The following is a 26,956-nucleotide window of genomic DNA, read 5'->3' as shown; positions in this document are numbered from 1 at the left end:
GAGCATCCCCCAGGTCCCCGGGGTACATCGGATGGCCAGGGAGCCAGGGGTGGTTCTGCATTGCTGACATTCCTGCTCTGGCTCCAATGGCTGTGTGCCACCACCAGCTGCCCCAGCATGCTCAGCCAGCCATCCCACTCCTGTTCCTGGTCACCACCCAGGTATGGAGCTGGGGTGTCCCCGGGCCACTCCCCCCCCCCCCCTGCACTCCCCCAGGAAGATGCCCCTTTCCCTAGGGCCAGCTGGGGATGCTCAGCACCGTTCGGGGCTGGGTCCTGCGTGCTGGTTACTGGCTTTCCTAGCTCGCTGGCTGTTCAGCTGGGATGGACTGGGATGAATGGAGTTGAGGCTGTCAGAGAGTTGCTGCCCCAGGGAGTCACACCCAGGCAAATAGCAAAGTGGGGCAACACCGGGGCAAAAACCCCGAGGAGGGGTCCCGATGTGTGCCCAGGCATTTCATCATAAACCTAATTAAAGCAGATGCTTGATTATGTCTTTGTAAAGTGGGTATTTCTAGCCAAAAATCAGATGGCATTCTCCTAAAGGGCCCAGAAAATGCCAGAGGAAGCACCCACTCCCCGGAACGCAGCTTGGGTCCCTCGGTCCCAGTTGCTGCTGAGCCGGGGTGGGGGGACGTGTCTGCCCCAGCCTGGATGGGGAGGGAGGAAAAGCTTCCTTGGAAATCCCCCGTGAAATGCAAGAAATGGCGCAAGGTCCAGCTCCTCGCTGGAGTTTATAGCAACGCGCCGGCTGTTGTGGCTCTGTGCTGGGGGTTATTTATTTATTTTCTTCCTCTTATGGGCTAAGAAACCATTCCCAGCCCAAGCACAGCCCGTTCACAGTAGCTGGGATTTGTTTTCCTATCTGCTCTAGGGAAGAATTTCTAAATCTCAAGCTGTAGCCAGAGCCGGGGCCCTGATGCCATGCCAGGCATCGTCGAACAGCAGTGACAACCCTGTCCCCGAATGCACCCCACAAGGCTCGTTGGCTGCCTTCCCAAAAGCCAAGCATCACGGGCAGATGCTGAGGTCCCCATGCTGCTGGTCCAGGGTAAATTTTCCCAGCAGGAAATCCTAAAAACCCCTCGGGTGGATGCTGAGCACCAATAGCAGCACACCATGGGTCAGCACAGCCCCAGGGCATCTGCAAAGAGCATCAGCCCTTGGGAAAGGGAGCGGGATGCTGAGATCCAGAGGGATTTAGTTGTTACTCTGTTACTTTGTTTATAATTTTTATCCCATTAGCAAAATCGTAGGGAAACTATGTATGAGATAAGAGAGTGCGAGCATTGGTGCAACCATCCCTGCCACTAACAATGCTGTTATTGAAATGCAGGAATGGAAGATACTCGTCTGGTGATAATGCAGGATCACAGTGAACAGCTGCTATTTCCCGTCCTCTTAATATAAATATATCTAGTGTGAGAAAAATCTGTATATTTTATGTGAATGGTATTTTCAGTCATAACCACAACACTTTTTTTTTTTCCTGAGATATGCCTAGCAATGCAATTAGCTCAGTTAAACCTTGTCAAAAAAAAAAAAAAAAAGTGCATTTATTACATTTTCCATCTGTGTTTCCGCTTCTTGGGACTCTGAGCAAGATTAATCCCAGAATTGTTGAAGAGAAATGTCACCAGAGTCTTTGGGCTTTTCCTTTCACAGAGAGGCAGACCAGACACTGGCTAATGTCCATCTTTCCAAGCTCTCCCCACGTTGGAGCCTGGGGCAGCTCATGCCAAGCGTGGCTTTTCCCAGAGACTCTCCTCTGGCCATGGGAGCATCTCACGTCGACATGAGACACGGCATTTCTCTTAGGCTATATAACAGCATTAGCATACGTGCCATCCACGTACATGTTTATATATCGCCTTGCTGGTATCCAAGAGCTCTTCCTGCTGCTTTATTTAGCCTCTGCGGCAAAGCAGGCGCTGTGTTACTGTATTTCTGTATTACATGAGGCTGTGGGGGTGCGAGCGATGGGGCAGGGACAGTGTAGGACATGCTCAGCAGGACTGACTCATCCTCCTCAGCGACACACAAAGTGACAGGGCCATGTCCTGCTTGTGCCCTCCCCAACCTCTAATATGTTTTATGAGTTGGACTAAACAAGCCAAATGGCATCTCTGCCACGTGCCTGGCCCCTACCTGGCTATCCCCCTGCATTCTCTGCAGGAGGGGTCTTTCCGGAGTGAATCCTGTGGGACAAAAAGAGATTTTTGGCTGGCCTTGGTGGTCCCTACTCAGCTGTGATGCTGCCTCTGCCCTCGGCCGCGGTGGCATTCGGCACGAGTGGCTTCATGGGGACTCAGCATGACATAAGCAGGGGCGAGCTGCTGGGTGGAAATACTCTCCAAATTGCTCATGGCATGGATAAGAGCACAAGAGCAAGCCCAAAGCTAAGGGTTTTCCAGCCCTGGCTCTGCCAAAAGCCAGGCTGGTTTTTTCCATGAGGAGAGCAGCACTTTGGATTCCCACTGCCGGTACCGTGCACTCGCATAATGTAATTACCCGGCACGATCTGTTGAGCTGCAAACAGATTTCAGAAAGGAGTGTCAGGGTATTTGCAGCAGAGCTGCTCTTTATTTAGGTCTGGGAACAAGCGGCTGTTCTCTCCTGGAGCCTCATAGAGACTGTGGGGGCAGAGCCGGCCTCGCAGGTCATCCCGAAAAATGCCTATAGACACTTAAAAGTGAGGAATAAATAACTACTCCAAAAACAATCTCACCAGATGGCACTTCTGAAGAAGGAGTGGCTCAGAGATGCTTTGCTGCCAATTTATGGTGCTGCTGCTGCTGCTGTTGCTGCTATTCCCATCCTGGGTCACCTATGGAGAGACCCGTGTGCACGTTAGCTCTGTTATGTGCGCTGGGTGGTGGCTGGCCCTCGCCCGAATGAGCCCAAGTCACCTTTGATCCAGCTGCCAGGACGTCAGTAGAGGCTTTAATGGGAACCGGATTTAGCCCTAATTCTGCTCCTGCCTCAACCCAGCTCTTAAGTACTGGCTTAATATACCAGTGGCACAGCCAGGGCTGGGGATACTGGGCTGGGTGCTGCAGGTGCTCGGGCTGCCCTCCCCAGGGATGCTCAGGTCCCCACAGGGGCCATGTGGGGAGATGGCAGGGACCCGCAGGAGGGAGCTCAGCTCCTCTCCCTGGGTGAGTCTGGGTGGCTGTATTCTCTGGGGAGGCTTTGGGCCCCCTCCCGGGAAATGCGCACGTCCCCCAGGGAGGGTGCCCGCGCCCCTTCCAGAACAGGTTCGTGTTCACCGAGAGGAACGCGGAACCCCCGGGACCGGGGGCTGCCCGACCACTCGCGGCCCCTCCGGGGCAAATGCTGGCCGGGGTCGGGGGACAGGTGCTCGGCCGTCCCCCCCGGGGCTGCCCGGGTCCCCTGGCCGGGGCTGCCCGGTGCCCCCACGCTGTCCCGGAGCCCGCGCTCAGGCGGGAGGCGGTGCCGGTGCCGCTCGGGGCGGTGCGGCCCGGAAAGGGGCGGGGGCGGCGGGCTGGGCTGGGCTGGGCTGGGCACGGCTCCGCTAGGCTCGGCTCGGCTTGGCTCGGCACGGCTCGGCTCGGCACGGCTCGGCACGGCTCGGCAGGCAGCGCGGTCCCCGGAGCCGCAGGTAGGTGCGTGCCCGGCGCCGCGCACCGCGCTCCCGGCCCGGCTTTGCCCGGCCCGGTTTAGCCCGGCTCGGCTCGGCTCGGCGGAGCCGCCGCGCTCTCGGCCCGGCGTGCCTCCCCCCCGGGGGCTGCCGCGGGTGGGCCCGGCGTGGGGTGGCGTGGGGCCGGCGCGGCTGCTTGTTGCGCTTGGGGGATGAGTTGGTGCCGGAGAAGTGCGAGAGGCTCCGGCTGCAGGAATGCGAGTCATTTCCTCCGCCCGCCCGCGGGGAGGTGAAGGCGAACAGCGGCCGGGGCTGCTCCGCCGGACCCGCCCGCCACGGCCCCGGCCCCGGCCCCGGCCCCGGCACGGCCCCGCCGGCTGGGTGCGCCCCCGGCGCCCTCGCCCGCGGGTCCCGTCGCTGGTGGGTCACGCTCGCCCACAGATCCCCTCGCCTGCCGCACCCCTCGCCCAGGGGTCACGCTCACCCGCGGGCCCTCGAGCCTGCTGGACCCCTCGCCCCGGGTGGCACTCACCCACCGGTCCCCTTGCCCGTGGGACCCCTTGTGCATGAGTCACACTCGCCCACAGGTCTCCTTGCGCGTGGGTCGCACTCACCCACGGGTCCCCTCACCTGTGGGAGCCCTTGTTTGTTGGTCACGCTCACCCACAAACCCTGTTGCCTGTGGGACTCCTTGCCCCTGGGTCACATTCACCCACAGGTCCCCTCACTTTTGGGTCACACTCACCGACAAATCCCCTCGTCTATGGGACCACTCACCTCAGGATCACATTTGCCTGAGGGTCCCCTCACCTGTGGGCCCTCTTGTGCATGGGTCACATTCACCCACAGGTCCCCTTCCCCATGGGATCCCTTGCCTCTGAGTCACATTTGCCTGTGAGTCCCCTTGCCCATGGGTCCCCTCAGCTATGGGACCCCTCACCCATGGGTCACACTCACGCATCTCCTTGTCCCTGGGTCACACATGCCCGCAGACCCCCTTGCCCATGGGTCTTGCTCACCCACAGATCCCCTTGCCTGTGGGATCCTGTGTTTGTGCATCACACTCGCTCACAAACCCCTTCACCCCTGGGTCACGCTCACCCACAGATCCCCTCACCCCAGCATCACACTTGCCTGTGACTCCCCTTGCCCATGGGACCCCTTGTTCATGGGTCACACTCACCCACGGGTCCCCTTGCCAATGGGGTTCCTCACCCCTGGGTCACACTAGCCTGCGATCCCCTTGCCCATGGGTCCCCTCGCCCCTGGGTCACATTCACCCACGCATTCCCTCATCTGTGGGTCACTTGCCCACAGCCCCCCTCACCCATGGGTCACGCTCAGCTGTGGGTTGCATTGCGCATGGGTCCCCTCACCTGTGGATAACACTTGCCCATGGGTGACATTCACCCTGTGGTCACACTCACCCATGGGACCTCTTGCCTGTGGGCCACACCTCACCAGTGGGTCCTTTTGCCCATGGGCCACCCTCACCTGTGGGTCCCCTCATCCGTGGGACCTCTTTGTCTGCAAGCCCTCTTTTCTGTGGGTCGCATTCACCCATGGGTCCCCTTGCCCGTGGATCCCATCATCTGTTGGTCCCCTCACCCGTGGGTCCTCTCATCCATAGATCCTCCTGTTCCTGGGTCACAGTCAGCCGTGGGACCCCATTGCCCATGGACCCCACTCACGTACGGGTGCCCCCACCCATGGCTCAGCCGGGGGGTCGGTGGCTCGGGGCATGGGCTGCAGCCTGGCAGTGCCACTAATGGTCTTCTCCGGGTTTCCCACCGGGGATGCGAATCCCCGCCAGGTTCTGGAAGTGGTGAGGACAAACCCACGCAGCTCTTAAACGGGGCTTTAACTGACATCGTGCCCTCGTGGCAGGGAGGAAATCGGGGCCGAGGTTTCCCAGGTCGGAGCTGAGCTTTCCCAGGACCATGCTCCGTGTTCCCATGTCCTTTAACTGGTACGTGGAGGAAGGTGGTGCCCAGTCCCACTGTACCCCCTGGCCCCCTGCCACCTTAGCTGTCGCCTTGCAGTCCTGAATCAGTTTTTTTCTGCTCACAGCCAATGTGTTTCTGGTCAGGAGGATGTTTTTCCCTCTGAGCCCAACTCTGCTTTTCCCGGTGATGCTTCGGCGTGGCGTTGATGGAGCTGAGCATGCGGAGCTTTGCTGCTCTGCCTAATTCCTGGGCTGGTTTGTGGTGGTGTTTTTCCACGGGGCTCGTTCGCCCTCTCCGATTCTTGGGTAGAGCAGGGATTAATTCAAGCTCTCTTGCTTGAAAGCGATGTTGTTTTGTTTAAAATTCCCAGTCCCGAAGGCGTATTGGGGTTTGGTTATAGGTACTGGCTTTTCACTATCATTTTGTAAAGGGGTTTCTTTTTTTAAACTGAGTTTATTCAGGCTCTTTAAACCCAGAGTCTGTAAGCAATTATTCCATTACATGAAAGTCAGTACGCTGAAAAAGATTAATTCAGACCAGATGTAAAAATAAATGTGAATTTCAAATTAAGATGATGTCAGCTCCCTCCTGCTAAAAAAAAAAAAAAAAAAAAAAAAAAGCAGCCTTTGGACTCCAGATGGAGTACACAAATGATGGCGGTGGTTAAAATATCTGCCTGCTTCTTAATTGAGTTTTATGCTTTTTTTTTTTCTCCCCTTGTCTGAAAAGTGTGCTTAGGATATTTTTCAAACCAGGGAGGGAAAAAAAAAAGCTTTTCCCCATTGCTGCTGGGGCAGAAGTTTATGGAAGCTCTGGCGGAGGAGCAATCCCAGACAGAGAGCAGCACTGCCGGGGGGGAAGACAGATCCCCCTCTGCCCGCTCCAGGATTAAAAAATGTAACTTGGTTTGGTTTCGTTTTGCCAGATTAGGAGGTGGAAACGAGGCTGCCGTGGACTGCGGTGGGGGCAGAGTGGGCTCTGGATAGTCCTGGTGCTGTTATGTGCGTTTTGGCATAAAATGGAGCTGGTTTTCGGGCTCTTGGCTGTTTGCAGAGTGCTTCGCACCCTTTATTTTTTTACTTTCCCCATGTGCACAAAGCACTGCACGTTTCCCAGAGCGGGAAGGGGTTGGGGCACTGATCCCCTGTATGGGAGTGTGCCCTGTAGCGGGGTGCCAGGGATGGGGCTTCCCAAAAGTGCTTTCTCCCGGGAAGGAAGGGTTTGTCCAGGGCTGGAGCATCCTGGCAAGGTTATTAAATAGGGAGGTCCATGGTTTGGAAACCTGGGGCTATGCTCTCTGTGGCGTGTGGGGATGCAGGATGGTGCCACTGGCCCTTGCAGCTGTTTTGTGGTCCAGGGATCCTGCAGCAAAGGCCCGGAGCCAAATCCAAAGGGGTTTAGGGATGCTGCTGCTAGTGTGGGCTGCAGCCTGCCTGCGGAGGGGGGAGCAAAGGCAATGCTTCATGTCCACATGCATCCTTCACAGTGATGTTGGTGGTCCGGGAAGCAGCATCTGAGCTCTGGGAGGTTTGGGCTTGTTGCTGATGACACTGGGAGATGGTTCATAAAGCCCCCAAGAACATTGTGGGGGACAGGATTCAGAGCTGGATGGGGGAAGCTGGGGTGTCCTGAGCAAGACCTGCCCCAACCCAGTCTTGATGTAACTGGATGCTCTGCAGATATTTCTCTAATCCCAAAGGCTCAAGGCAAAGTTTTCCGGAAGGAAATAAAGTGGAAGGGGCCGGTTCAATAGCAGAAGAGGGAAGAGGAAGAGCAGGCGCCGTCCCTCCCTTGCTGGAGCCTGTGCCAGGCGAAATCCGTTTCTGTGTGCATCCTCAGCAGAGGCCAGGCTGCTTTATTTATATTTTAGTGCGCCAAAGTAAGGGAATGAAGAGGCCTGGGCTGGCTCAGCTGTGGATTGCAGGCGGGTGGTAAATCAGCACTTCCACACCAGATTGGGCTCCGTGCGTGCCGAAGAACGGGCAGGGGGAGCGGTTTCCCGAGTTGCTGTGGTTCGGCCTGTGTTTGTCCGTGCCCTGATGTGATGTCCCATGGGGCTCATCCCCAGCACTGGCTGCGATTGCAGCTGCAATGCACATAGGAGGAGACAGAGGAGCCATTATTCCGTGTTTGGGACGATGCCCTTGGCTCAGCCCTTTGCGACTGTCCCTGGGTGTCCCCAGCATCCGCTCTGCCCCTTGCTGTTGTCCCATTGCAGTAGCCAAAGGGGGGACGGGGGAGGAGGAGGAGGAGGAATGTTGCAGAGGTGGGGACAGGCGAGCTCCTGGGGGAACCTTCCTTGCAGAGGCTTTTTGGATGCCTCCAGCACTCAGGGGTATCTGCTGGGGCTGGTGGGGCTGGCCCCCGGCTGCCCAGGCTGTTTCCAGCATCCAAATAGCTTTTGTGGCGGATGAAGTAATGTAATATTTATAACCGAGTCCTTTTTCCCAGTGAAGGTCTCTTTCATCTGCCTCTCTTCATTAGGAGGAAACTGTTGAGTTCATGAAGAATTGGAGACGATTTTAATTACGGGGCAACCACAAGCAGGAATTAATCTAGCTTTTGGGTTAGTAGAAGCTGCATTAAGTGTTGGCCTTAAAACTTGTAATAACAGCTCGCGCATACCTGCGCCCTGTGATGTGGGGTAAAACCGACTCTAAACTCTTAAAAACAAGAAATTCCTGCCCCGTGAATTCATCTTCCCACCTCGCTCTGCACTTTGGGTAGCCTCTCGCTGCAGGACAGCCTGTGCCTACATGTGGGTCCTGTGCTGAATCCCTTCTCTCGCCCCTGTTGTGGCTCAGCAGCGCTAGAACTAAAGCCTGGTGATGGGTTAAATATCTGATATGACAGAATTTAAAAAAAAACAAATGGATATTTTGGCAAGGAGGAGATGAATCTGGGTGATGGAGAAATGGGCTGGGTCTGTCTAGGGCCTGCAGACTGGGGCTGGGTGGAGTGGTCAGCGCTGGGATGGTCTGGTGGGTACCACGGGGCTACGAGCTGGAGCCAAGACCGTGGGCATTGAGGCTGAGACACATCTTTTAAATGTAATGAAATAACGTGTGTGGGGGGGGAAGAAATGGTGCACATGCAAACCAACCTCACTTCTCATGCACAGAAGCTGCACGCTTGCTTCTTTGGAAGCAAAACCCATCTCAGCCGGCAAGTTCAAGCGATGTTAAATCCCTGACACTGGAATTGCATCCAAATTTATATTTCCTATGAGAGCCTGGCACGCTGCTCCGGCACCTCGGCCTGAAGCGGGCCGTGTTTGCAAGACCTCGTGCTGAGTAAATCCCCCGCCGAGTCAGCAGCGACAGCCCGAGCTGCTTTTCCAAGCTGCGCCGGCCGGCAGGTTTATTGCATGATGTTTTCTTTCCAGCAAAGCTTTGCAATGGGGTTTATCCCGTGGCGTTGGTATGAGGGAGGAAGATGGTATTCCAGCAGCCTGGCTGCGAAAAACACGGCAGATCAAGGAATTTTCTGCACATAGCCCGGGAGTTACAAGGCACACAAGGCACTTGCAGTGCCTTCCTATGGAGGTTTAATGCTCTTTTCCCTATGGCAGGGAAAATGTGGCTGGAAGACCTGGATCTCCTCGTGCTGTGGGGGCTGATCCATGCCCAAGTCCTCATTCCCAGTGTTTTTTCCAGCTGTCTTTGCTCTCCCAATCGAAAACCCCTTGCAAAACTCCCAGGGTGGAGGTTCCCACTCGGGCTGCGGGGCGACCTGCGTCACCCCCCTGGCATGGTATTCCTGGGGGGCTCTCCCTGCAATCCAGGCTCTTTCCGGCTCAGAGCTGGGCATGTTCCTGCCTCGTTGTCAGCGCTTGCACCAGAGCAGAAGCGACTCGGTGAGGGCAGCAGCGCGGGGTCCCAGGGAATCAAAGCTGACATTGTAGGAATGAGCAGCAGATGCTCGGAAAGAATTTGCCAGCGTCTGGCTGAGGCTGCTGGAGGCACATCACCCTGGAAAGGGCTTTTTGTGCCCACTTGCTAAATCCGCAACAGCTCCCAGAGATCTGGTAGAGCCCCAGGGGCAGCTCCTGGAGCTCAGGGGGGTCGCGCAAAGCTGCTGGCCACCCCTCTAGTGCTCTGTGTGTCGTCTGATGGGGTGTTATATCATTCAGCAGCCAGAACTGGAGCATTTTCTATACAAATACCAAAATATACGAGGTTGTGGGTTTTTTTCCTCTGGTGTTTTGCTTGCTCTCAGAGGTAGGGTCCTGCAGAGCTGCTGCTGGGGGAGATGTTTTCTTTGGCTCCGGTGGTGCAGTCCCCACCGAGCCACACCATGCCCGTGCTCTGCTGACGCCAGCTCATGTGCTTTAATCCCCGATGCTCAGGGACTGATTCACGCTGCAGAAAGAGGAGTAAATATACAGACCGGCATGGGGATGAACAGCCCCAGGATGCCAAGAGCAGCATGGTACCACAGGGAAGCTCTCCTGCGGGACACACAAGCTGCACGGTGGGGCCTGATGCCTGGCCTCTGCCTGGTTTTTGAAGACAGCGAGGTGATAAGCTGTGACATTGGGGTCTTTGCCAGTGCCCTGAAGACTTGGTTTCATTTTCAAGTGCTCTTAAGAAGGGGTTTTCCTCGGGGACCCTGCTGCAAGCAGGGCTTGGTGCAGAGGCTGCGGTGGAGGAGGGACCCGTTCCCGACGCTCGCTGCTGCAGCAGGGGTGCTGCAGGGCCCTGGGTGTTCAGGGCCAATGCTGTGGTGCTGACAGCACAGAATAACCTCCGGGTGACGGGTTTACCAAGAAATCCAAGGTGGGTTGTGCCTGTGGCTGTAGTTCTGAGCCAGCTGTAGCCCACAGGGCTGCGCTGGGAAGATGCTGTCATGCACGCGTTGGGGCTGCAGGAGACTTCTGGGTGGGAGCGGGGTGCAGAGGGTGCTGGATGGTGCTCCAGGGCATGGGTGCTTTGCTGGGGATGCAGCACCCTCCCTGTCAAGGCCCACGCAAGTCACTTCACGCCCAGCCCTGTGTCGGTGCACCAGAGCTGCCGGGCACCCGGCCGGGGTGAGGATGTTTGCCAAATACCTTCAGCCCCATTTTGTTCACCGCTGTGATTTGTAATGAACCTTGAAACCGACCCATCCACTGCGCTGTTTGCTCCCAGTGGAGATCAATCATGTCTGGGCATGGCTGCTATGCACAGCCGTGATGCATGGATGCAATGCGCAAATGCAGTGCACGGCCACAATGAACAAATGCAATGCATGGCCGCAATGCGTGGGCACAATGCACAGTTGCAATGCAAAGCTGCAATGCATAGCCACAGTGCACCATCACAATGCATAGATGCAAAGCATGGCCATGTTGCGTATCTATGATACACAAATGTGATGCATGGCCACAATGCACGTCTATGATACATAGATGCAATGCATAGCCAAGATGCAGTGCCAGAATGCGTGGGTACAAGGCACACAGCCATGATGCATGGATGCAATACCTGGCCATGATTAACAGATGCAATGCACAGCTGCGATATGTGGTTGTGATGCACAGGTGCAATACCTGTCCATGATACACCACCACAATGCAGGGATGCAATGCATGGCTATGATGCACGTCTGTGATACATGGATGCAATGCATGGCCATGAGGCACTGCCACAACGCACAGCCGTGATGCATGGATGCAATACCTGACCATGGTGCTCAGATGCAATGCACAGCTGCAATGCATGGTGGCGATGCATGGACACAATGCACAGATGCAACACCTGGCCCATGATGCACAGCTGCAGTGCATGGCCATGATGCACATGCAGGGATGCAATGCATGGCTATGATGCAGGGATCCAATGCATGGTTATGATGCACGTCTGTGATGCATGGATGCAATGCGTGGCCATGAGGCACTGCCACAATGCATGGGTGCAAGGCACAGCCATGATGCAAGGATGCAACGCACAGATGCAATACCTGGCCATGATGCACTGATGCAATGCACAGCTGCAGTGCTGGCTGCAATGCATCTCCACAGTGGAAGGACACAGCACATGGCCATGTTGCATGTCTGTGATACACAGGTGCAACGCGCAGGCATGATGCACAGCTGTGCAAGGTCTTGGTGGTGCAAACCCAGAGTGGTGAGGCCAGAAAGCATCACCTCTGGATTTCCCAACTTCTGCAAAACCTCAGTAACTACCTAACAAAAAGTTACCTCGGGGCGCTTTTTTCCCTGCTGTACAAATATGCAAGTTAAACTGTTTTGGAAGCCAAAGGCATTTTTATGTAGACCAAAGCAAATATTTGGTGAAGAGGGAGACGCTACACTGTCCTCAGTGCCAACATAAATCTATGGGTTAGAAAAATGGTGAACTAGTTTAAGGATCCTTTTTTATGGTGTCATGTGTGCATTTGTGCCCCTGGGCATGGTCAAGGGCTAAAAAGTGCTTAAGGAATATTTGCCTGTGAGAATAAGAATTGCCTGGGGTTAACGCTAGAATGGATTCACCTGCTCGGCCCTGGTATGGATTTAGGCAAACACTGGGAAAATGGCAAGACATGATAATTCCCATCTGCAAATCACTGCTACTGTGTGGGTTGTTTTATTTAACCCCCATAAAGAGCTGGAGCTGGAGGGAACGATGCTGAAAGGGACATGGGGGTACTGCCGTGGGACCCCGCACCAGCCCCTTGCCTTTCTGTTGCTGGCAGCAAAACCTCCCACACTGCCACACCGCTCCTCCCCAGCACAGCCGGGTTTGTTCCCAGCAGATAGACTTTTATTTTTTTTTTTAATTATGCCAGGAAGGCCTTTCCTGAGGTTTTTACGAACCCGAGCTGGGAGAATAAAACTGCTGGGTCAGGTTTTTTGGGCTCAGCTGCGATCCTGCACTGCCCTGACCGCGGCGCTGGGGTTGGGATGTGCGGTGGCCGTGGTGGGTTGCGCTTTGGGGGGTTTGGGGGACACCCCGCTTCTGAGGGGACGTGGCGATGGGTGGGAAGGATGCCTGCTTGGGCTGTGGGAAGCTGGGGGTGCTGTGTGGAGGGCTCAGCACCCTTCTAACCCACAGGGATGGCGCCCACGGGGACCGAGGCCGCCCTGGCCCACTGGTGAGGTGCCTGCCGCCCGCCCCAAGCCCGGACCACGATGAACAAACTGACCTTCCACAACAACAGAGTCATGCAGGACCGCCGCAGCGTTTGCATCTTCCTCCCCAATGACGACTCCCTCAACATCATCATCAATGTAAGGCAGCGCAGGGGCCAGGGAAACCCCCGAGCACCAATGTTTTCATCATGCCAGGGGCTTGCCACCAGCTGCATTTGCAAGCTCTGGTTTTGCTTCTGGTTTTAATTTTGAGCCTGCCTGCTCTCCCTCTGCCAGAGAAATGCACACAAGTTATTCCCCCCGAAGGCTGCGGCAGTGTTTTACTCCCCCTTGCTTCTTCGTGACTTGATGTGCTGCTGGCAGTGCTGTGGTTTTCGGCAGGTGACCTGCTGCGTGCCATCCCACAGGGCAGCACCACGAGTTGCGGGCAGTCCCTCCTCCTTTAGTCCTCACTCCACGCATCCATTGTGGGTGGCAATTCAGCCTCATGTACCCCAGCAAATAAACAGGAGGGGGTCTGGCTCTGATTCGGATGTAGTATTGAATGTGGAAATTCCCTTGCTTTTTATGTTTTTTAATTCACCACCAGCCAATATTCTGTTCTCTGTCCCCAAAGCCATCTCCCTGGTGCCAGGCTGGTTTGCGGTGAGGTCTCTACCACCGCATTGTTCTGGAGCTGCCCCGTGGTCCCCTGTGTATCCCATCCCTGGGAGAGCTCTGGTCCTGCACCCCAGGGGGGACCCTGCTTTTGGGGACTTCTGTGTTGGCCCCATGGAAAAATGAGCCTCACAGCCCAGCCTGTCACCCCCCTGGTCCTGCCTGGGGACCCTGTGTGTGGGGTTTGGTGCCACCTGCCCAGCTCAGCTGGGAACAGATGGAGCAGGTGCCATGTGTGGGGGTTTTTTTTGCAGGTGAAAATTTTGTGCCATGAGTTACTGGTGCAGGTGTGTGACCTCCTGAGGCTGAAGGACTGTCACCTCTTCGGGCTCAGCGTCATCCAGAGTAAGTCAGGGGCTTACACTGTGGGTTCAGTGCCTGTGGCTGGTCCAGCCTGATGCCATCATGGCTCAGCAAGGTGCAGTGCCACCAGGGATGTGTGTTTGCCCAAAGGGGGGTATAGATTTACCCAGCCCTTTGGTGGCCTCTCATTAGGTGACAAGGTTATGGGCCCCCACGCACTACCCACTGATGGGTTGTGGGGGCCAAGGCAGGGCTTGGCAGGATGCAGGGGACATGCACGGGGATGCTGATGCCACCTTTGTCCCATCCAGACAATGAGCACGTGTACATGGACCTGGCCCAGAAACTCTACAAGTACTGCCCCAAGGAGTGGAAGAAGGAGGCCAGCAAGGTCAGCGGTGAGGTCTTGCATGGAGAGCTGACGGCAGTAAGGCCACCTCTGTCCCCGTCGCAGGTCACTTCCAGGACATGGGAACGCAGCTGAGGGGCGGCGGGGTGGGGCACTTGGCTGTTAGCCTGCGCGGAGCGGTGGGGCGGGTGTGCAAAGTGAATGAAACCTGGATGATGCTTGACGGCTGTCACCCCATGTGCCACCACGTGCCCCAGCTGGGGATGCATCCTCCACACTCCCCACCCTGGAGCTGTGGGTTTTTTCCTCCCTTATTTCCTTGTTTTTCAGGAGAATTTTTGACGTGTCCCTTCTTCCAGTTTCTAAAAATCAAGATTTGGGGTTTTTTTCCCTCCAAAGCAGCTTTTAATTCTTTCAATGCAATGTACCAAGAGGGTTGGTGTGATGGCTCCTGTGCTGGTGCTGAGATGGGGACTAGTGGGTGATGAGGTGGGAGAGCGACAGCAGCAGTGGTGGGGGGCTGCTGGCCCCCTGGATGGTCTTGAGCCCAACCACTTGCTTCTTTACATCTAAATCCCCTTCATGTTTCAGCATATTGAGGGGGAAAAATGAGTGTCAAACTCTTAATTCAGAAAAAAATGCCATGGTGGGGCAAGGGGTGGTGGTGACAGACCTGCCCCTGGGCGAGCCGAGGTGAGGGGCCGGGGTACGCTGCTGGGGTCTCTGCAGAAGCCCTGAAAATCTCCTCCGTTCCAGGGGATCGACCAGTTTGGCCCCCCGATGATCATCCACTTCCGAGTGCAGTACTATGTGGAAAACGGCAGGCTGATCAGGTAGGGCACCCACCCATCCCCACCATGGGGGCACCCCCCGGGCTCGGCTGGGGCAGGTGGCTGGCAGGGGAGCACCCTGGGGTGCCCCTGGCTCGGGGGCTGCTTACTGCAGCTGCACAGCCTCGGGATGCCGCGGGATGCTGCTTGCGTCCCAAAAGCTGGGGCTGTTTGTGGCTGGGTGCTGCCTGCTCCCTGCCACCTGCTGTGCAGGGGCAGGAGGGGACGCTGCTCCCCGCCAGCGATGACAAAGCCTTTTAGGGGGCTGAGGATATCGTATTTAGGGGTTTATCAGAGCTTAACGCAGGGAACAGCCTGATATAAATTCACGTATGTGCCTGTGGCCGGGTGGGAGCTTCAGGTCCTGTTTCAGGGACAAAAAGATTTTCAGGGTGTGGGGTGTGTGGGGAGATGGTGATGTCTGCAGCCCCATAGGGATGCTCTCAGGGCGGGTTATTCCACCTGCGGGAGGCACCGGCTGGAAATTTCAGCTCAGCAAAGCGGCTGTGGTTTTGCAGCGCCTAGTGGGAGCCCCGGCTTTAATGAAGGGGGGGGAAAGGGAGCAAACGCCTGAGCAGCCAGCCCTGCTCCCTCTCTAAGAGCTTCCCGCTGGGAGGAAGGTGTGAGATTGTCTCCCACCCCCTGGTCTGGGTCACGGGTGGGTGACTGCCCTTTCCTCCCCTCTCTTCTCTGCTCCCTCACAGCGACCGGACCGCACGCTACTACTACTACTGGCACCTGCGGAAGCAAGTGCTGCACTCGCAGTGCGTGCTGCGCGAGGAAGCCTATTTTCTCCTCACCGCCTTTGCTCTCCAAGCTGACCTGGGCGACTTCAAGCGAAACAAGCACTATGGGAAGTACTTTGAGCCTGAAGCCTATTTCCCTGCCTGGGTAAGCGCTCTGTGACGGGATCCCCACTCTGAGCTCATGTGAACCCCCATGAGGCTGCTGATGCTGGGCTGCTCGGAGGCTTCCCGGGTGGATGGTGTTCCTGCTGCCTCCCTATCTCTGGCTTAGTCCCAGTTATTAATAACCTCTGACAACTGGAGGGCTGCAAATAGCTGCAGGCAGGGAGGGTTGGAGGCAGTGTGGTGGCTGGAGCAGCTCATATCGCTGGTGGGGATTTCCCTGTGTGCTGCAGGGATGCTCATGGGGGCTTCCCTGCATGCCACGTGCCATCAGGATTTCATCCCACCATCATCACCAAGTGCACCCCCTCAGGCCTCTGGGAATTGGTGTCCTCTCTACTGGCAGCAGCCATGGGTGTAGGCAGCTCCTGGCATAATCCTGGAGGGAAACTGCGGCAGGGCACAGGGTGACATGCAGCCCCAGGTCACCTCGGACTGGCAGCAGAGCTGGGGCGGTACCATCCTAATGATTTTGCGCAGGAATGGGGTAGGGAACAATCCCGTATGGCATGGCAGCAGCATAGACAGCTCCTGGCTGGGACCCCTTGCAGCAGGGCCACCCCTCCTCATGGCGAGGGCACGTCCCCAGACTCAGCAGGGTACCCAAAAACAAGTCCAATTATTACCAGACGGGTAAATACTAGTTAGTGGGGAGCAATGAGGGGCTGCATGGCCACATGTGATGTGCCCTTGGACCCCAAACAGGCGAACCTCCCCAGTGGCTCCCCACAGCCGGGACTGCCAGCAGATGCTGGCAAGGGGAAGATTAATAAAAACGCTGGGCACCATTGCTCACTTCATGTGTTTTCTGGGTTTTGCCCCAAAATCTGCCAGTTTCTTGCTTTTTTCACACATGTCACTGTGGAGTGCTAGCCCAGCGTTGGTGTCCCCAGCCACGCAGGGACCCCGTGCGTGGTTCTGCCTGCCCCGGCATGGGTGTCACCAGTGGCATGAGCTCCCTGAGACGGGCACACAGAGCAAACATGTGCTTCCCAGTGGGAAATCCTGCTGATGAGAAGTTGTTGGCTGCCATATCTAATTCATTTTTGCTTGTAGCTCTCTGTAACGGAGCATATTGCTCCCATTTCCCTTTTCCCTTGAAATCACCGGGGCTGGTGTCTGGCCCCAAGCAAGCATGGAGCAGTTCCCCCAGACAAGCTTCTCCTCTCCTCCAAACAGGTGGTTGCAAAAAGGGGCAAGGACTACATCCTGAAGCACGTCCCGAACATGCACAAAGATCAGTTTGCCCTGACGGCCTCCGAAGCCCATCTTAAGTACATCAAGGAGGCTGTCCGGCTGGATGACGTGGCGGTGCACTACTACAGGTTGTACAAGGTGAGCCCTGGCCACACGCCCAGGCTGGGCTTTGGATTCAGGGATGCTTTTTATTGAAAGCAACAACAGCCAAGTGATTTCTAAGGTATTTTGGGAAGAGCTGTGGTTGAATTGGCACTCACTGGCTGGAGCAGAGCAGTCTCGAGGGCAGTGCTTTGCTCCCAGAGGCAACTTTTTATACTTCTGCTATTTTCTACAAGTGAAGGAGAGGCAAGAGGTTGGCCAGGGTGTGGGGAGGCAGCTGTGAGGTTTCTGGGATCTTATTTTTTTGGCATCCTAAGAAATATCTGCTGGGTTTTTTCTCCTGGGCACAAAGCACTTTGTTTGCTGGGAGGTGGTGCTTCACAGACCACTTTGTAGCATCCTTAAGTTAAAGAGGAAAAGCCTTTGGGAGAGCACAGAGTGCCAGTGTAGCAACAGGTTCTTCTCAGGCATAGAAGTGCCCCAGCTCTGTTTCCGAAGGTTCTTCCAATTTTTCTGAGGTTAAACTGCTTTTCCAGACCCTTAAGCCAGGGTGTTTCTGGGTGGAGAGGTGGGTGGCAGGCGCCTGGGGGATGAGACTCAGAGGATGTTAGAGGATGTGACTGGGCAGTGTGTGTGCATCATTAATTAAATGGTTGGACTCAGTGATCTTAAGGGTCTTCTCCAACCTAAATGATTCTATGATTAACACAGCACCTACCGCATGTGGCCGTTGCTGCTGCGTGGGAGATGAGGTGACTACAGGAGGATACCTGGGCTGGGAGGGCAGATTTATCCACTTCATGTTGCAAATTGTGTGTTTAAAAGCATCTGATTTTTCCTCCCTTAGGACAAAAGGGAGATAGAGGCCTCCCTGACACTGGGGCTGACGACGCGGGGCATCCAGATCTTCCAGGTAGGTGGCTGAGCAAGGGCGATGGCTCGGCTCCGTGCCCGCTGCCAGGCAGGCGTGGGCAGCCCCTGCTGGCATCTTCAGCCGTGTCCACCTCTCCTCTTTTTGCAGAACCTGGATGAAGAAAAGCAGCTGCTCTATGACTTCCCCTGGACAAATGTGGGGAAACTGGTGTTCGTGGTGAGTGCCGCCATCCCTGCCCGTGTCGCTCCTGGGCTCTGCCATGGGCATGGGGTGTTGTTTCACAGACCTCAGGTGGGGTGGTTAATAGGTGGGCAGTGGCAGGACTGGGAAACAATTAGGGTATTTTTCTCTCTGGGGCTGCTGTCCCCCCTCTCCCACGCAGGGCAAGAAGTTTGAGATCCTGCCGGATGGGCTGCCCTCAGCCAGAAAGCTCATCTACTACACGGGCTGCCCGCTGCGCTCCCGCCACCTCCTGCAGCTGCTCAGCAGCAGCCACCGGCTCTACATGAACCTGCAGCCCATCCTGCGCCAGGTCCGCAAGCTGGAGGAGAACGAGGGTAGGTGCCCCCCGGGGCGTAAATCCCACCAGTGCCGGGCTCCCATCCAGCTTTTCTGCCCGTACAAGCGCCTGGTCCTTGTGCCAGTCCCGTGGCTGGGGGCATGTTGGGGGTGGCTGTCCCTGCATCCCCCTTGACCGTGCGTCGGCACACCCTGGACTTGCCTGATGGGCAGACCTCTCCTGGCTGGGCTGAGTGCCCACAGACACCCCTCCCCACAGCTGCTTAATCCAGCACAAGCCTTGCTGTGGTCCCTGGTGGCCCAGTTCCTCCCAGTGCCTCAGTGCAGCACTTTCCAGTGCCCCACACCCCATCTCCAAGCTCAAAAAGCCCTTGTGCAAGTGTAAGGTCTTCCTCTTTCTCCTCTTTCCCTTCCTCATCTTCCTTTTTCTCTTCCTTATCTTCTTCCTGCCCCTCCTCATCCTCCTCCTTGACCTCCTCGTATTCTTCTTCCTCATCCTCCTCCTTGACCTCCTCTTATTCTTCCTCCTCATCCTCCTCCTTGACCTCCTCTTATTCTTCCTCCTCATCCTCCTCCTTTTCTTTCTCCTATTCTACCTCATCTTCTTCCTCTTCTTCCTCCTCAGCTTATTCCTGCTCATTGTCCCTCCTCCTCCTTTTCTTTCTCCTCGTCCTCTTCCTCCTTCTCTTCTTCCTCTCCTCCTCTTTCTCCTTTGGAGGGACAGCACAGCACAGAGCACAGCAAGTTTGAGGCCCCCTACTCCACTATCCCCATATGCCACCGGGACAGGGCTGGCTCCTGGTGTGCCACCGTGACTGGGCTTTGGTGACAGTGCCCCTAGGTGCTGGGGGAGGGGCCATGCCCCATCCCAGGGGGGCCAGGGCACCTGGAGGGGTTGGGGTGCAGGCTGCTGTGTGCCAACGGTGTGCCGCTGGCCTTGCAGAGAAGAAGCAGTACCGCGAGTCGTACATCAGTGACACCCTTGATCTGGACATGGAGCAGCTGGAGAAGCGGTCGCGGGCCAGCGGCAGCAGTGCCGGCAGCATCCGGCACAAGCGCCTCTCCCGGCACTCCACCGCCAGCCACAGCAGCTCCCACACCTCGGGCATCGAGACTGACCCCAAACCCAGGGAAATGGGCCCTGAGGACAGCTTCTCAGGGGCCGGTGCCCACCGCAAGCTGAAGACGTGCAGCTCCATGACTAGCCATGGCAGCTCCCACACCTCCGGGGTGGAGAGCGGCGGGAAGGACCGACTGGAGGAGGACTCCCAGGATGATGGTGAGACACCAGTTGAGCATGGGCTTTCCAGCTTGGGTCTCACCAGGTGAATTGGGGTTGGAGGGTGCTCTGAAGGTGCACATCAGTGACTTGTCCCACCTCCTCCTCGCCTGCAGAAATTGAGATGCTGGTGGATGACCCCCGGGAGCTGGAGCAGGCTGGTGAGATGGAGGTGAGCCCTGACATGTGCGTCTACATCACGGAGGACATGCTGCTGTCACGCAAGTTCAATGGGCACTCCGGTAAGGTGGCAGCCACTTTTCTTTCCGAGTCTCCAATTCAAGTCACACCTTTGGTGTTCGGCAGAACGAAATTAGCCCAAGGCGTCTGTTTGGGATGCTGGGAAAAGCCGTTTGCCCCATGGGTCAAAGGAGAAATGGGATAAATTTGGTGAAACTATAAAGAGAAGGGGTTGCCCGGGTAAGGTGCAGGTTTTACTCTGAGCAGGACTGATGCTCCATGTAGCCGCCCCGTGGCACAGAGGCGTATGCCCAGGCATGCTGGCTTATTTGGAGATACCAGGGCCCGGGGGCAATGGACATAATTTCAGCACTCAGTTGCTGGGGCCCACTTTCAGTTTCTTCACAACGCCTCGCTTGTTCCCATGAGCATGGGTGCTGTTATCGCATGTACGAGCCAGGCTTCTCCAGAGCTGTGCCTGCACCCAAAGAGTTGTCTGCATTTCCAGCTCCGTGCTGGGAGCTACTGGGAGGTCTCGGTGCCAGGCTCCCTGGTGATGGCTTTGGATGCTGTTTTGTTGCAAATTTGGGATGCTTTGTAGGTAACTCTGGTTGCAAGTGGAGCCATTGGGGTGGGTGATGCCACCCCATTGCGCTGAGGGTGCCTTTGCCCAAAAGCGAGGGCAAGGCCCCAGGGGCAGCAGGCATGGAGAGCTGAGAAGCCTTGAAAGAACCTTCACACTCTCCTCTTCCTCCCTCTCTGGCGCAGGGCTTATCGTGAAAGAGATCAGCTCCTCCACCTCCAGCTCCTCGGAGACAGTGGTGAAGCTGCGGGGGCAGAGCACCGACTCCTTACCCCAGGTACGTGGTGTTGGGGGGGCTTTGGGGAAACCCGGAGCTCTGCTGGCACTGGCATTTTGGGTTTCCCAGACCCCCTTGGCTCCCCGGCGGGTCCTGAGCCTCCTCTCTGCTTTGTCCTAGACGACGTGCAGGAAACCGAAGACATCAACGGACCGGCACAGCCTTAGCCTGGATGACATTCGGCTCTACCAGAAGGACTTCTTACAGCTGGCCAACCTCTGCCAGGACACGGCCCAGAGCTACACCTTCGGCTGCGCCCATGGGCTGGAGGAGGAAGGGCTCTACTGCAACGGCTGCTTGGCCCAGCAGTGCATCAACATCCAAGAGACCTTCCCCGTCAAAAGAACCAGTAAATACTTCTCGTTGGATCTCACCCATGACGAAGTCCCCGAGTTTGTCGTCTGAGCGCCGCGGGGGGCAGGACTGGCTGCCCGCCCTCGGGGGGAGGCTGGGGCTCCCTGCCCTGCGCTGGGGGCTGTCAGCGCCACCTTTCCCCAGCCCTGCACCGCTCCCTGCAAACCGGGGCCGTGGAAACCATGGCACTCACAGGGTCGCTCCGACGGCGGGTGGGATGGAGACCCCCGGGCATGGCGGAGTCCCACCGGTGGTCCCCCAGCATCCTTTCTCCTCTGGATGAGTTTGTGCCGAACACAAGTTGTTTTATTTCAACTGGGAGAAGCACAACTTTTTTGAGCTAGCAGAAGCCAACCCATGTTTTCTCATCACCTCATGGTGAGGTGGCCTCTTCTCCTCCTTGCCCCCATCTTCAGTGCTGCCAGCAGCTCCAGCAGTGGCTTGGTAGCAGCCGATGATGGAGAGAAAGTGCCAGAATGTTGTGTCCAAGTCAAGCCAAAGAAATGTAAATACCCTAAAGGCCAGTATGGGGGGGGAGAATTAAGCAATAACCAGCCGAGGATCTCCGGGCACTGGTGATGTACCGTGGAGGAAGGCATGACCAGCGGCTGCTGGGGCAGAGCATCAACCCAGTTCTTCCAAAAACACATGATGGAGGTCAGACGAGAGCAGTCCTGGTGAGGCAGCTGGCAGCTGGGAGGTCTCAGAGCCATTTGCAGCTTGTTTTTTCTCTTTTTTTTTCTTTTTTTTTTTTGAGGAAAAAAACCCAAAACCAAAAAAAAAACCCCAACCCAAGAAAACAGCAAGCAAAGGAGGATGGAAAAGAATAAGTCACCTGTAAGGATATTGCAATAACGCATCCCAGACTTTGAATATATAGAGATTACATATATAAATATATTGAGGTATGTATGTTTATATATGTCTGGATCTTATAGACCCATTTGCATTTTACTTCTGCTCTAAAATACCTTTTATACAAAGGATCTGCCTCTCCTTTAATGAACTGTATAAACACTTATATTTTTTTCTAAGCACTAAGGTGAGAGAATAGACTTTCCTCTCGAGAAGAATATGTATGCAACCATGTTGTAAGTGTGGCTCTTCCCGGCGCAGTCTCCGTTGTATTTTACCAAGGCTTTTCATGCGTCTTTAGGTCACTTACAGTGTGAATAGTTCTGCTAAAGGATGATGGTGATGTGCTAGAAAAACCCAAGGGCAGCTTCTGAGTGTGTCCTAGGGAAGCCAGCCTGTCCAGGTGTAATATTTCCCATCGGTACCGGAGGGTAAAGCATTACAGCAGCTAATATTCACAGCACAATGCCTTTTTAGTCGATATTTTTAATTAGAGTTTAGTGATTGACAGCCAAAGTTTTGCCATATTTTGATATACCACCTTTTTTTTAACTGGAAACTTTTCTTAAAAAAAATTAATATTATTTTATAAACAAGCACAATCTTATTTTTATAAGAAATGTTGGGGGAGGGGGCCAAGAAAGGGGAGCTGGTACCAAAAGAAGTGGAGCGTAGCTATTGGCACAGTGTAAAAAACCTCAGCGTTACTGATGCGGGAGCTGGTAGGGGAGAGCTTTGGGTGCTGCCACAGCTCTGCACAGTGTGACTGTGGCACTGGCACAGTGTGTCCCCACCCCAGAGCTTGGTCTCGCCTGGCATGAGGGATATTACGGGAAAATAATATAGACAGCCAAATGCTGGCAGGGCAAGCTGGAGGATGGTGGCCTCTAAAGGCTCTCTTTGTCTCCCCTAGAGCTGTCCGGGCAGCCGGAGGGATGCTGCCTGGGGGCTCAGGGCTATGTGCCCTGCTCTGGTTTTGGGGGGAACCACAGCAAACCCCCCAAAAGCCTCTCTTGTGAGCACTGTGTCCCAGGCTGGGATGCTAGGGTTTGCTAGCAGCGGCATCCCATCCATGGCTGCGTTTGCAGTGTGCAGCAGGATTGGTGTGCACCAGCAACATGTGTCTGCCCTGCTGGAACTGCGTGGGCTGGTACAGGCAGGAAAATCCCCTAAAATCATCCCCAGCCTCTTTTTTTTCTCCTCTGCCAGCCCCTGTGAGGCAGCAGGGCTGCAGCACCCAGCTGAGGCGTCTTGCTGGCAGCCCCTCTGCCAGACAGCCCCAGGTGCCCTCCATGGGACCCTCAGCCACTGCTCTGCCGAAACACATAGCTGGAGGGAGAAAAAAGGGTAAATTGTGTAAAGAAATGCTTGACGCTGGTCAGAAAGCATTGCAGGGTGGGGGGGCAGCTAGACCAGGGCCTCTCTGTTTCTTCCCCCACCCTGTTATCCTGCAGCTGAACCCGGACCGAAGTGTCCTAGCCAGGGTTGGAGTGATGTCGGGGGCTGCAATGGAGCTCACCCCTGGGCAAGCAGGAGCAGTGCCCTGCGAGCCAGCGGGGGCGTGCCAGGGAGCAGGGGGACACAGAGGTGCCCTTTAATTGCATAGGTGGCCAGGGTGGCTGCACAGGTCCTGTGGGGGACAAGGGTGGCCGTGCTCGCCTGCCCTTCCTGCCTCTCCCCCTGCAATAATGAGCTATCTGTCTGCACGAACGAAATAGTCCTTTCTGTGAAAGGATCTTCCCGTCGGGGCGATGGGAGAGCCAGTGACTGTGCTGCAAAAGAAAAAACACAAGGAAAACTCTACTAAAACCCCGCAGCAAAATTATTTTGTACCAATGAAGTTTGTTGTGTGCCTTTTGCGGTACAGCTGGAAATGACAATAAAGTGACAGTTGTTTGCATTACTTTTACTCTTGGCAGTTTAAAACTTAAGGGTGGTCAAGCGTTGGAAGAGGCTGCCCAGGGAGGCCGTGGAATCACCATCCCTGGGGGTGTTTGAAAGACGTGTAGATGCGGTGCCTATAGAATGGGTTACTCGTGGGCTTGGCAACGCTGGGTTAATGGTTGGACTGGATGTCAAAGGTCTTTTCTAAACTAAATGATTCTGTGATTCTGTGAGAATGCTCCCAGGCTTAAGTGAAGGATGAAACACTTAGGAATTTCACGAACACATAACATTTATTGTGCTCTCCACTCCATCATCGCCCTGCTGCAGAGAACCAGTTAAGGCAACTCCAGCTGTGGGCAGAGGAATGGATGGGCTGATCCTTTCACTCCTGTTTTTTTGATGATTTCTATAAAAATAGCATCCACTTCCAGCACTCACTCCCGTGTTGGGAGGAGGTGTGGGGGGACCTGCAGGAGCTCCTGATAGCAGTGAGGGCACAGGGGTGTCCACAGGAGGGGTTGCAGATGGGAATGCCTGCTCTCCTTGCAGCTGTGCTACGTCGATGGCTCTTGCCACACATCCCAGTGAGCCCCCTGTGTGGGCTGCTCAGGGGGTCCCCAACCTGTAAGAGCTGGAGCAGGGCTCTGCTCTGGGATCAAGGGCTGAGCCCCTCCTTGGTGGCTGCCATCGTGAGGCTGGGTGGCCCCAGCAGTCCCAGTGGGAAGTACTGGGGGGTCAGCCAGGTTCCAGTGTCCCCACGGGCCAGTAGCCCACGGCTCACTGTGTCCCCATGCTGGCCCTGGCCAGGGTGCTGAGCAATATGTGATTTGCTTTTTTCCTAATGATTCCCCTCAAAAATACTCCCCTGTTTCCAGAGCAGAGAAGCTCAGCAGGGGCATCACCCCTTAGCCTGGGTGGGTGGCGGTGACAGCAGAGCCCTGGGGTGCAGGGACCACCGCGGGCTAGGGGGGCCATAAGCCCATCCCCAGCCCCACTGCCCCTCAGCCCAGCCAGCAGGGCTGAGCAGCAGCATTCGCTGCCATCCTGGGGCTGGGGGCAGCTGGCAGCCATTGCTCAGATCCCCACCTCAGGCAGCAGTCACCAGTGTGATGAGCAAGACCATCCTCCGCCTGCCATGCTCCATCCCTTTAGTCCCCTTTCTCCCTCCTCTGCTTGGACCATGCTCCGCTTAGGGGGGGTGGGATGAGTAGCTGGGAGAAGATGCTCTGCTGTGTTAGTGGAAGGTGTGATCCTGAGCCTCGGGCCGAGTGCGGGGATGCTGGCAGAGCTGCCACCTCCTCTCACGGTGCCTGCTGGGGACTTCCTGAGGCCCCGCTCTCTGCAGGCATGTGGGCAGGGGAGACTCATTTTCTCTTTCCCGAGTTGATGTTTTTGGGTGAACCAGTGTCTGATAGAGGCTTTGTGCTGCAGCCATCCTCTCTCCAAAACCCAGGGCCACCCTTCCATCTCCCATGCCACCAGCATTGATTAAACTCCTCAGAACATTATTAGCCAGCTCTTTTCTTCTTGATTTTGCCAGGTTTGCTGATCCTGGCACCTACTTCCTTCAGCCAAGGAAAGGAGGTACTAATAACCACAGTCTTTCCATGTCCCCCTTCCCAGCTACCCAAGCAGCTCTCGATCCTCAGCCTGTTTATCCTCTCACACCCAATACAAGTGGTAGAGAAGGAAGATAAGGGCTGTCTGCTCGGTCTGATGTGGTGAGTTCACCATTATTACCAGCAAAATCCTGATTTCCTGCAGGAGATGGAGATGTGAAGGTAGATGAAGAGCCTGTTCTCCCACGGGGAAGCAGCATCAGTAAAGTTTGCTGAGTGGTTTGTCCCAGCACATGCCACCATCCTGCAGGCCTGGAGGTGACCATGTGCCACGCTAATGCTGGGACCAACAGGGCTACCGCCACCCCCCAGGAGCCTGGGGCATCCCTGCACCCTGCACTGGAGCCTGCCTGCCTTTGCCATCCATCCCTCCTCCAAACACCTTGGGAGAGGGGCGGGGATGGAGATGTGGGGCTGTGCCCCTCTGGCGTGGGATACCCTCACTGTCCCCCACTCCTGGCACCCTCGGCACCTGCGGTGGAGCGGTGCCAGGTCATCCTGTGCCTTTTCTACAGGCTCCGAAAATAATTGCATGTTACCAGCGATTTCCCTTTGTCCTTTAAAAATAGTCCTTGCCCTCAGCGAGGCAGGCGCTGACCTTCGGATGGCCGTGGGTCTTGGCAGTTTTGGGGGCGGCTAATTGCCTCACGCAGGAGGGAGGAGCACAAGGGAGCGAGCAACTTCTGGGAGGGGGACTGCATTGTCTGTACTAAGAATAGCCTCCAGATTTCATCCTTGCCCTATAAAACCCCTACATTTTCCTAAAACCAGATGTTGAATGGGTTTTTTTGCAGGCGCTCGCAGAGCAAGCCAGCCCTGCCACCGAGGGGGGGAGAGGGAGGAGGCTCTCCCCTCCCGTAGGCTGTGTTTAGCAAAGCCTAGTACCTCCAGCTATGTTTTTAAATTAATTCCCCTCCATTTGAAGACATATGATGGCTTGGCCTCCGTTGCTCCTTCATCTCACCGCGGGACAGGTCCCCAGGGGGAAAGGTCCTCCAGTTCCCATCCTGGTATGTCCTCCAGTTCCCATCCCGGCATGTCCCCAGGCAGCCTTGCACCCGTACTGGCCTTTTCCCTGACATGCTCCCCGGTGCCGGTAGCCTTTCTGCTGCTCTGCATTACCGTTTCATGAATTTAAGCTCTCACAAAAAGGCTGCTCTCAGGCCGTTTCATCTCCAGTTGCTTCACTTCCAGATTTTTGCATCTCCTGTCACCATTCCATGGCAGCCCGAGAGGTTGAAGACTTGGGATTTTGTAGGGCGACCACATGCAAATGCCAATTTTATGGAGCCAACTGCAAAATGTACTTTAAAAAAGGGAAATGTAGCAGTATCCTTATTTATGGGTTTTTTTTAATTTTGCCTCCAGATCAAAGCAGGCGGTGCTTTCTCCTGCCTTGAAGTAGCAACGGCTGTCCCCAGGTGGGTGCCTCGCAGAGCATCCTCTTTTTATCAGCCCTTCCAAAACATCACTGGACATACCCTTTGACATCACCCAGTCAGGCACCACCAACTAATTGGTGATAATTGCAAAAATACCCCATGTGTTGGTGTCTCTTTCGG

The 26,956-nt window shown here is 55.7% G+C and overlaps 1 protein-coding gene across 2 annotated transcripts; it reads left to right on the top strand.

Moving 5' to 3' along the window:
- Nucleotides 1–3,522: 3,522 nt before the first annotated feature.
- On the top strand, nt 3,523–23,791 carry FRMD6 (FERM domain containing 6). Of its 2 annotated transcripts, none has more exons than XM_040601981.1 (14): nt 3,523–3,621; nt 12,584–12,759; nt 13,533–13,623; nt 13,893–13,972; nt 14,687–14,763; nt 15,465–15,651; nt 16,848–17,003; nt 17,815–17,880; nt 17,989–18,057; nt 18,224–18,398; nt 19,304–19,639; nt 19,756–19,881; nt 20,588–20,679; nt 20,800–23,791. In XM_040601981.1, the coding sequence occupies exons 2-14, from the start codon at nt 12,661–12,663 to the stop codon at nt 21,082–21,084; spliced, it is 1,839 nt and encodes a 612-aa protein (XP_040457915.1). In that variant the 5' UTR covers nt 3,523–3,621; nt 12,584–12,660; the 3' UTR covers nt 21,085–23,791. The 2 variants fall into 2 exon arrangements, with proteins under 2 accessions (XP_040457915.1, XP_040457914.1); XM_040601980.1 differs by having other exon boundaries at nt 13,893–14,035.
- Nucleotides 23,792–26,956: the final 3,165 nt, after the last annotated feature.

Source organism: Falco naumanni, chromosome 7 (genome assembly GCF_017639655.2).
Source record: "Falco naumanni isolate bFalNau1 chromosome 7, bFalNau1.pat, whole genome shotgun sequence".
Taxonomy (NCBI): Eukaryota; Metazoa; Chordata; class Aves; order Falconiformes; family Falconidae; genus Falco; species Falco naumanni.
This window is presented reverse-complemented; position numbering and strand designations above follow the sequence as displayed.

Coding starts and splice junctions, on each gene's coding strand:
- FRMD6 (XM_040601980.1), top strand. CDS start 12,661: ATGAACAAACTGACCTTCCACAACAACAGAGTCATGCAGGACCGCCGC. Junction 13,624..13,892: donor CGGGCTCAGCGTCATCCAGA/GTAAGTCAGGGG, acceptor TGTCCCATCCAG/ACAATGAGCACGTGTACATG. Junction 20,680..20,799: donor GCACCGACTCCTTACCCCAG/GTACGTGGTGTT, acceptor GCTTTGTCCTAG/ACGACGTGCAGGAAACCGAA.